At 57.7% G+C, this 10,494-nt stretch overlaps 1 protein-coding gene across 1 annotated transcript in view; it reads right to left on the reverse strand.

Moving 5' to 3' along the window:
• LOC117285897 overlaps positions 1–10,494 on the reverse strand; it is a 17,951-nt gene that overhangs the window by 4,464 nt on the left and 2,993 nt on the right. Inside the window, exon 2 of the mRNA XM_033763110.1 lies at positions 2,103–2,267. Within this exon, the coding sequence (XP_033619001.1) occupies positions 2,103–2,267 (165 nt within the window). The remainder of the gene's footprint in view (positions 1–2,102; positions 2,268–10,494) is intronic.

Raw genomic sequence — 10,494 nt, forward strand, 5'->3', positions numbered from 1 at the left:
CAGTCAGAGTGATGGATGCCGGGATGCCGGCCCTTGGAACGGATCCTGGATCTAAAAGCCTCACGCAGCCATCCTGGGGGGGCGGCGGGGGAGGCACACGGGGGTCCCCCAGAGCCCGGCTCCCAGCCATGAATCAGCCAGCGGGCAGAGCCAATTAGCGGAGACAAGAGCCCCAGCGATGAATCATGAGCCCATTAGCCGCCGGCTCGCCCCTCCTCCCCCATCACCACCAAAGCGGGGTCCTGGCCCTGGGGTGGGGAGGGCGCTTCCTCCGCAGAGGGCCTCTCTCAGGACTGCTGAGGCTGGAGAACTGCGGTGGGCCGGCCACGGGTGGGTGGTTTGCATATCATTTGCATTACACCCAGCCACCGGGCACTCCCAGACACGCCCCTCCTTGCCGCCCCGCCCCTCGCCCTGCTGGACTTGGTCAACAGAGAAAACATCTGCCCGGTGACCGGTGACCGGTGACCGTATTGCCCTCCTGGACCAGGGCATCTGGCTTCTCCTAGGTCCTTAGATGGCAGAAAGGGGAGTAGGGCAGCCAGTTTCAGGATTGCTCATCTGATTCCTGTCACCCAGGGCTTGTCAGGCACCACCTTCGGCAAGAAAGGGCAGCCATGCCCTGCCAGAGCCCTTGGGGCTCTCCACAGTGATGTCACAGCTGGACTCCAGTGATGAGAGGCGGTGGCACCAAGCTGGTGCCTGGCAATGTATGGGAGGAAGGGAATGGCCAATCTGGACTCCCCAAGAAGGAGCAGAGCTGGGGACCTAGAGGTTGTGCTGCAGGTGTCAGAGGTGGTGAGAAAGTTCAAGCTCTGGTGCCATGTGACAAGTCCTGGCTGAAGATGGTCTCATTTGTTTCTCATCACTACTGTCCCCATTTTATTTATTTTTTATTATTGTGTTTTGGTTTTTTGAGACAAAAGTCCAGGCTGGCCTTGAACTCATTATGTAGCCCAGGCTGGCTTTAATTCCTGATGGTCCTCCTGCCTCAGCCTCCCAAGTACTGGGATTACAGGTGTGTGCCACCATGCCCCGCTACTGTCCCTGTTTTATAGATGGGATGACTGATGCTGGAGAGGTTGAGGGAGTTGTCTAAGATCCAAGAGCAGGGACATGGGGGCTGGACTTGAAACTGGGTCTGTCTGACTTCAGGGCTTGAGCAGACAAACTCTGAGCTAAACATGCTGATGCCGTCCTGACAGGTCTTCATTTGTCCAGCTGGTTGCTTGCCATCCCAGCCAGCTGTCCTGGGACCTCTCCCTCAACGTGCCGGCAGCTGATCTCGTTGTCCCTCATCCCCTCCCTGTTCCACTCACATCAGCAATACGGGGATGGAAATCCCACCCTCCTCCCCTCTGCAACCCCACAGGCAGGTGCTGTGGACCCTGGTCAGTTTCCTCGTGAAATGGGCTGCTCTGGGTTCTGATTCCTAGGTATGCGGCAGCTCAGGCCCTGGGCCTCTCCTGCCTGGACCCTCCAGCCTTTTCCCAGGAGGCTTCCCACTCGATTCCTTCCTCCTGGCTGCTGTCTGGCGCTCCATCCCTGAATACAATCCAATCCTTCACTTCCTGTCTTTTTTTGCTTATGGGGATCGAACTCAGGACCTTGTGCTTATGTGGCAGGCACAGTACCACTGGCTAAATCCCCAGCCCCTTCACTTCCTGTCTTAATGAGGTGAGCTCCCCATTCCTTTCAAGATAAAACATTAAAGGGCCTTCACAGGTGGGTCCAGAACACCTTTCTAAGCCCACTTCCGGTCTCTTGCCCCTCAATTCCCAGGAAGCTACTGGCCATTTTTTTTTTTTTTTTGGAGGGGTGTATCAGGAATCAAACTCAGGAACTACACTTTTGAGGCAGGCAGCAGCACCACTGAGCTAAATCCCCGGCAAAGGAGGAATTTTTAATCCAGAATGGACTAAGATTTTCACTTCTCTTGGCTTTTGCCCCTGTAGTCACCTCTGCTAGGAATGCTCTTGTCCCCACTGCCACCTGGCTGAGCTATACCACCCTCCCCCCGTCAGTTAGTTGGATGTCACCTCCGCTCCCAGGCCTGTGCTGCCCTGCCCAGGCAAGGTGACGGAGCTCCGGCAGGCACTTACCTGAGCACAGTGGGCAGGGGTCTGCCCTGCTCCTTTGCCCTAGAGGCCGGGCCTTGACTGCTTCTGTGATCAAATCTGGCACAGTAGAGTTAGTTGGTAAAACTTTGACGCATGGAGGAGGCCTCTTCCTCTTTCTCTGTTCTCCAACTTCCTGTTTGTCTGGCTCTGTCCTTTGTTGAAACCATCAGCGAACAGTCCTGCTAGAAAGCCACCCGGGGAGCCGGCCGTGGGCTGTGTGACTTCTGGACCCATAAGTACCTCAACTGGAAACACAAAGTGGACCCAGAGAATGGAGACTCCAAACCCACGTGGGAGCCTCAGTTTCCCTGTCTGTTTTGTGATACGGGGCAGACGTTTCTAAGCCCCTTCCAGCTTATGAATGTTTGGCTCTGAGTCCCTGACCCATGCGGGGTCCCAGGCCAGTCTCGAGGTTGGGAGGAGAAGGAAGAGCTGTACGGAAGAGCTGCACCCTGAGAGGGTGACGCCTGTCCTCCCGAGCCTGTTCATTGTGAAAATCGATGGTGTGGCAGGAGGCAGGAGACAAGGGAAGGGCCTGGGCAACAGACAGCTGGGGACTTGCAGGGGATGGGCCTCGGGGCTGGCCAGGGTCACTATAGACAGAGCAAGGTCTGGGAGGATCGGGGCCCTAGTAGCTTGGAGAAGGAGGGAGGGAAATCAGGCTGCAAAGAAATGTACTTGTGATGTGCACATCAGAGAGAACCCCACTGGGGAAGCAGGAGAGGCAGACCCTAGGGGTGGGGGGCCCAGGGCCCCTGTCTGAGGTGGGCGGCAAAAAGGAGTGGGAAACCAGACTAAAGCACACCCCTTAAACTGCAGCCTCCCAGGATACAGGCAGAGAGGAGGTGCCAGGGTGACCCTGAACTGAGGAACTCTCTCTGCTGCCTCCTTTCCCTTTGATCGCCCCTCACAGGCCCCCAGGAGGCTGTTAACATCCTTTATGAGCTGGAGAGGGAGCCAAGACTCTCACCTCATTGGGGCCTCTGGGCGGCTGCCTCTGTACTTCTTACCATGTGGGGCCCCTGCCAAGGGGCACCCTGCCCTCCCCGGTGAAGGAGCAGCCCCCCAACCTCCAGCTGCTTCTGTGACCCGATGGGAGGGGCGGCTGAGCTCAGACGGGAGCAGGCAGAAGGAATTCCTGGTGGCTGGAGAGACAGACAGACAGACAGTGCAGCAGGACAGGGCTAGGGCAGGCTGGGTGGGTTCCCCCTAGGAGGCCAGGCAAAGCCAGGAGCCAGCCTAAGGACAATGAGGCAGGAAGGTGTGTGCGAGGGCGTCCTGGGGAGTGTGACAGTGCGGCAAGGTGGTCAGGGGTGAGGGGAAGGTGGGCAGTCAGAGCTGAGATGCGGGTGCCCACCTCGGTCGAGCCACCTGTAAACGGGGCCGGACACCTGCTTCCTTCAGCTGCTTTGAGGATTAGCGGTGCACAAAGGCCCCGACTGAAGATCACTCTCCCTTCTCACTCATTTCCTGTCCCGCCTTCCTCCCCCACCCCTGCAAGCCCAGAGGGTCCAGTCCCTCCCCTGTTTCTCAGCATCTGGCCTCCTCTGGAACATCTGCCTGTGCTGCAGGAGGTCCCCATGAAGCCTCTTACAGAAGACCCCGTGGAGGCGGGGCCGGGCGGGGGCGGCTGGACGCGGCATCAGAGTTGCGCCATCCTGGCCCCCTGTCCCCCGGGAGGCCATCAATCTCCTCGCGCTCCCGCTGCACACACCTGTTTTCTCTCTCAGCGCCTCCAGGACAGGCCTCCGTTTCCTCCTCTCTTCCTTCGCCGGCTGCCTCAGGATGGATTCTCCAGCCTGGCTTCCCAAGTTCCAGCCAACTTCGTTCGCCTCCCCCAGAACTTCTCCATGTTGTTTCTCAATGAGAATATCTTCTCTCCCACTTAGATCACCAAACTCTGCCCTGAGAAATATTTGAGTGAGAAACAGGGCTAGTCTTCAGCCAGGTGCAGCACCGTGTAAGGACTCGGGGTCCCTGTATCCCTACTTGAGCCATGCCGGTAGGGCTGTGAGGATACCCAGAAACCCCAAAGGGCACGCTGGCTCGACACAGGCAGCTGTCACCCAGGGCAGAGGGGAGGACATCTGACCTCAGTCCTCTTGCTTTGGGGGCAGATCCCGGCTCTCTGAAGGTCTCCTCAGGAAGACTTGGGGCCCTGTGGCTGGTCCCATCCTTCTGATCACAAATGAGAAAACTGAGGCCAGAGAGGGTGCTGTTCCCTTCCTCCTTCCGGACAGACTCATTCTCAGCTTCCAGGGTGTGACAAGCAGACCGATCGTATCCCAAAGATGTCCACACCTGAATGCCCAGATCCTGGGACCCTGCGACCTTCTGCGGCAGAGGAGACTTTGCAGGTGAAAGATTTCAGGATGGGGGAGGCCACCGTGAATCAGGGGGCCACAGGTGACCCCAGGGTGCTGAAAAAGAAGGGACGTGAGGGACGCATGGCTGTGAGGGAGAAGCAGCGGGGAGCGTGGGGCGAGGGAGCCCAGGCAGCGGCTGCCTCCAGACTGGCAGCACAGGGGAGCGGCTCAGCCAGAAGGAGCCAGCTCTGCCAGGTGCAGACCTCAGAGCTCAGTTTGCTTTGTTTACTGCTAAATTTGTGGCATAAAATTAGCTGCGGCAATCACGGTTGTTAGTTAACGACTCAGGCTTCGGGGTGAGCAGCCTCACGGGCCCGGGTGAGGACCCCACGAGCCTTTCCTCCGCACTCTCATCCTCCGTCACTCGGCCCTAATCGCACGGCTACAGCTGAGCCTGGACTTGAAGACCAAAGAGAAGCGTGTGGGGTAAACGGATGGGAAAAAGCCCCTCAGAGCAGAACACACGCACCGGCGAGGCACAGGGTGGGACGGGAAGCTTTCGGGGAATCGCAGTCAGCTGGAACTGGAGCCTGAGGAGGCTGGGCAGCAAACGGGCCCTCGGAGACTAGGCAGGAGCTGCATCCCTGAGCACTTTTTATGGCCCTCGAAGGGTGATTTTACCCTGATGCCGATATTAAGCCACTGAAAAGAGAGACCTGGGGAGCAGATTCATTCTAATTCATCCTGTGAGGCAGGGGTGGTGCTGCCAAAGCCCCCAACTATGAGTCCACAAGACCCCTAGGGAGGAGGGCGGCTACCCCACCACACCAAGGCAGGGTTCAAACCCCGTGACCCAAGGAGGACACTGAGGTCCAGAGATGGTCACACCGTGCAACCAGGGCCCAGGTTTCCCAGCCCCTGGCCCAGTGGTTGTTCCAAGGTACCCAGCAGCTGGAGTCCCAAGTCTGTGGAGCTGGCAGCCTCCCATCCTGTGTCTCGGGGGGGGGGCGGGGAAGGGCCTGAACTCCTCCTACGTCTGCCCAGGGTGAAAGGGGGGGGCCACATCACCCCATTTCCCAGGACCCGGGGCCGCAGAGCTGGTGAGGGACGGGCCAGAAGCTGGCATTACTATCGTTGTCACCATGCCAGCCTCCCACCCAGGCCCAGCTAAGCCATCCCAGTGCCAAGGGCCTGGATCCCTATTCTAGAGAACAGAACAGACTAAAAATAACCCAGACAAGGCCGGGCATGGTGGCGCACACCCGTCATCCCAGCACTCAGGAAGCTGACGCAGGAGGATCTCTGTGAGTTCGAGACCATTCTGGGCTATGTAGTGAGTTCCAGGTCAGTCTCAACTACATAGTGAGACCCTGCCTCAAAAATGTAATAACATAAAAAATAACCCAGACGTCGGGTGGGCCCTGGAGCCCAGGGCTCCGAAGAGATGGCAGCTGACTGATCCCATACTCCTCTGGGGAATGAATGCTGGGACCCTATCAATGAGGGTTAAAGAATCAACTGCAACCACCTGACCTGGACTCGGATCAGTTATTGATTCTTGAAAAGACAAAGGAGGGGAAGCCAGCCAATGCCTCGGTGCCAGGGGGTAAAGCAGCCAGTGTCTTTCCTGTGTTAGGATGCAGTTTTGTGTGTGGCGCTCGCGTCTTCCGTCCTGGAGGGGAGCCCACGCCTGTCCCTGGGCTGCAAGCTTGGGAGGACAGAGGCCCTGATTTGGTTGGTACCTGGCTAGCAGGAGGGCTGTGCTACTCTTTCACCCATTCATCCTGAGCATTCTGCCCGTCCTGCCCTTCCAGCCCATTCTGCAGCCTTCCTGAGAATCAGTTGGAAAAATGCTTCAGTGTGCTGAGGATTGAACCCAGGCTAGGCCAGTGCTCTACCAGTGAGCTACATCCTCATCTCTTTTTGGTGATTTGTTTTGTTTGGTTTGGTTTGGTTTGGTTTTTTGAGACAGGGTCTCACTATGTAGTTGAGACTGACCAGGAACTTGCTATGTAGCCTAGGCTGGTCTCAAACTTGCAGCGATCCTCCTGCCTCAGCCTCCCAAGTGCCGGGATTACTGGCGTGTCCTCAGCTCTTTTTAAAATTTTTGAGACAGGGTCTTGCCAAGTTGCCCAGGCTCGCCTTGAACTTGCGATCCTCCTGCCTTCAGAGTAGCTAGGATTACAGTAGGAAATGATCTTTCCTGGAGCTCCCCAGGCTCTTGAGGATTTACACCCGGCACGCACAATACAAAGGCTCTGAGAAGTTGTCATGGCTGTGTCTAGACGTCCCCCAAAGCCTCACGTGGTCATAGGTGGGTCTTTTTCAAAGGTGTCTGGATCTAGAGTGTGTGGTGCTGGGATTAATTCATGGTGCAGTGCTAGGATCGAGGGCCCTAGGATGCAGGGTGTGAGTGCTGCCTGCCCTAAGCCGTCTGGATAAGATATAAAGGGACATGGCACTGCCGCCCGCCTCACAAGCTCCAAGTCCTGAGTTCAATCCCCGGTACAAAACAAAAAGGAGGTGAGGCACAGAAAGCTGTGGTTGTCTCTGGTTGCTTTGCTACCTTCTGCCCGCCGTGAACTGGTTCTCCTCTGCCACGACACCCTGCCTTGGACCCAGCCGACAAGGGACTGAAGCTTCTGTGAGCCCAGCAAACCTTTCCCCCTTTAACTTTGGGTGTCTCGTCTCAGCAAGGAGAAAACAACAAAGGCAGAAGTCCTGTGAGTCTGGCTTGCAGCCAGGTAGTGTCTTGGATGTGCTTTTTTAAACTCATTCCACCACACGCCACCTTTTCTTCTTTGCAACAAATGTCTATAAACAGCCCACAGAACGTACTTTGGGATGTGGCCAACAGAATGGCAGAGGCTGCAGTCCAGTCGGGGAGGGGACAGGCAGCTGTGGCATGACGAGTCCCTGCCTGCTCGTGGCAAAGCACTGGCTAACGGGAGGCCGTGGCGGAGCACAAGGGTCCAGCGATCCCGTCATCCCCTCCTCTCTAGGCCCAGTGTGAACTTCTGGCCCCGGCCCGTCCTGAGAGGAGGGTCTTGGCCTCCCACAGGACCCAGCAGCTCCCTGAGGTGCTGTACAATTATGTGACACCCCATGTCCAAAAATAAGGTAAAAAGAGCAGAATGGGACCGGGACTCCTCTCTCCACCCGGCCAGCACCAGCTCCTAGGGAGCAGCAGGGGCCCACAGCACTGTGTGCACACAGGCAACGGTGGCCGTCTCTGCACTGCTCCCTGCTCCTCTCTGGGGCTCTGATCCCATCCCTCAATCCCTCAGCCACAGGCCCTCCTCAGACAGGGCTTTTGATCCCTCCGCCTCCCTCCCAGGAAGCCCTTCCCGCCCTTGAACTCGCACAGGGCCCCTGGGTGGAGGAATGCTCAACGAAGACCCAGGGCTCAGCCTCAGTGTGGGTCCAAGGCAGAGTGCGCCCCAGGCCGACAGCACAGGGGGTGCTCCCTGCAGTGTCGCTGGGCCTGGGGGAAGAGCAGAGCAGAGCAGGGATGTAGACTTTCCCAGGTGGAGAATTCAGCACCCCTAAATCTGTCCTGAATGCCCCCTGCTCCCCAGTAAGACTCCTCCATTCGCCCCTACCTGGCTGTCCCGCCACTGCCTCCAGGTGTAAGCTCTGCTTGTGGCCCCGGGGTAGAGGGGGGCAGAGGGAGGTGATGACCCTGAGCCCTCCCCATGAGCTGAGTCCCTGCCCCTCCGGCTTGAAGCCACTGTCACCTCCCACCTGGGCCACGATGATGGGGGCCTCCCCACAGATCCCCACCTCCACTGTCCTTACCCTGACCTGCAGCCTCTGCTCCAAGATCAGCTTCTTTTTGTTTGTTTATCTGGGGTCTTTTTGTTTGTTTTGTTTCTTTGAGACAGGGTCTTGCTGTGTAGCCCAGGCTGGCCTCAGACTCACAGCGATCCTCCTGCCTCAGCCTCTTGAGTGCTGCGATTACAGATGTGCACCACCCAGCCCAGCCTAGGTCACCGAGAAGGCTTTGCGTGAGCAGTCCCTGCCCACCTCTCTCTCCGCTCACTCCTTTGCTGTCTTCACTCCAGCCTCGGCTGCCTTCAGTGGTGACACCTTCCTGCCACAGGGCCTTTGTATGCACATGTCCTCTGCTTGGACTGTCCTATCCCTCAGATTCACCCAGGCCTCACCTCCTCCGGGAAAGCTCTAGCTCCTCTGGCTGGTCAAATGCACCCAATACATGCTCAGGACACCATATTCTTCCCTCCTTTCCTTTGCACTGACCGCGGGTGTGATTTTGACTATGTGACCGGTGTGGCCGGTCAACTGATACCTGCTCCCCGCTGGAAGGGCGGGCTCTGGAAGAGTAGAAGCCAAGTCGGCTTTGTGCTCTGTGTGTCAGCTCAATCGGTCCTTGTGAATGAGTCAGGCCTGGATGAGTGAGGCCCTGACTGAGCCAGGATGGGGCTCAGAGCCTTGACTCCCTGCAGGAGAAAAATGGTTCATTCCCAGGACTTGCAGGTCACAGTCGCGCAGGACACTGCCATCTCAGCACTTTTGCCAGCATTTAGTCACCATCTGAAAACAGTTTGCCCAGGTGTGGTGGCGCACACCTGTAATTCCAGTACTTGCGAGGCTGAGGCAGGAGGATTTCTGTGAATTCGAGGCCAGCCTGGGCTACACAGCAAGAGGGAAGAAAGCGAGGATAGAAGCAGTTTTGAGAAATTTGGGGTTACAGGAGAAATTCTGCAGGAGGCAAGATGTCCCCTGAGCGATGTCATGCTCTCTCTCCAGCACCCCACGGCTGCAAGGGAGCGAGCTTGCCAGAGTCAGGATCACTCATGGGAGGCCACATCCCGGGCTAGCTGAGAAACAGGGGTGGGGGGTGACAAGGAGGTGACAGCTGGGAACGTCCAGGTGGCCAGATCTCACCCTCAGAGGAGGAGCTGCGCTGGCCATGCAGGCCTCTGCCTGATCCAGTAGCCCCCGCCTGTACACAATCCCTTCTGCTTGGGGTTTCCCTTCCCCAGGCCATGGAAGCCCCTGAGGCTTCAATCCAGGAAGTGACCCTGATGCCATTGCTTAAAATCAAAGCCCTGGTTGGGTGTGATGGCGCACACCTGTAATCCCAGCCCTCGGGAGGCTGAGGCAGGAGGGTTACTGCAAGTTGGAGGCCCACCTGGGCTACATAGTGAGTTCAAGTCCAGCTTGAACTACATAAAGAGATCTTCTCTCACCAGGCATGGTGGTGCATGCCCATAATTCCAGCTCTCGGAAGGCTGAGGCAGGAGGATCGCTGTGAGTTGGAGACCAGCCTGGGCTACAGAGGGAGTTCCAGGTCAGTCCCAACTACATAGTGAGACCCTGTCTCAAAACAACAACAACAAAAATGAGAGAAAGAGAGTTATCTTCTCTCAAAATAATGATAATAATTAATAATAATAATTTCAGCCCTTCCCAGCTCCTTTCCTGCCTTTTCTTCCCCTTGAACATACTGCAGCACCTGAGCACTGGCTCCTAGGAGAACGGGCTGTGGGTCAGCACCTGGGACAGTACCTGGCCCGCAGGAAGTGTAGGATAAAGACCAGCTGAGTCGCGAGAGAGGGGCAGTAGATGAGAGGGAGCCTGGGGGTGGAAAGGGAAATCCTTCTCTGGACCCTTGGTTGCTGCGAGGAGGAGGAGGCCCCGAGCTGGTGGCACTCAGGGAGCAGCCCGCGCACCCAGGAAGTCTGCTGTGCCCGTCAGCCTCGCCGGCCCCTCCCTCCCAGGCGCTCCTGGCATCTGGCAGCCATCAGCCGCTTCCACAAGGCCCTGGGAAACAAAGGGCGCTAAAGCGGTCCCAGACCGGGCAGGCAGGAATGTGCTGGTGAGCTGCCCCCGGCCCTGGCCGCTGCCCGGCCCTGCCCAGAGCCACAGGCCCACTGGCTTCGGCACCCACACACCCCTCAGGCCAGGGAGCGCGAGGTCGCTGCCAACCGCACCGGATTCCTGACTCCAGATGTGCGGGCTGAGGAGGCAGCTGGAGGGCGGGAACCAGGGCAGGCACGCGGGACCCGACAGGGGCCGGGCACCTCGGGCAAAGTGTAAATAAA

This window comes from Fukomys damarensis, unplaced genomic scaffold (assembly GCF_012274545.1).
Source record: "Fukomys damarensis isolate Sample0158 unplaced genomic scaffold, DMR_v1.0_HiC HiC_scaffold_13, whole genome shotgun sequence".
NCBI lineage: Eukaryota > Metazoa > Chordata > Mammalia > Rodentia > Bathyergidae > Fukomys > Fukomys damarensis.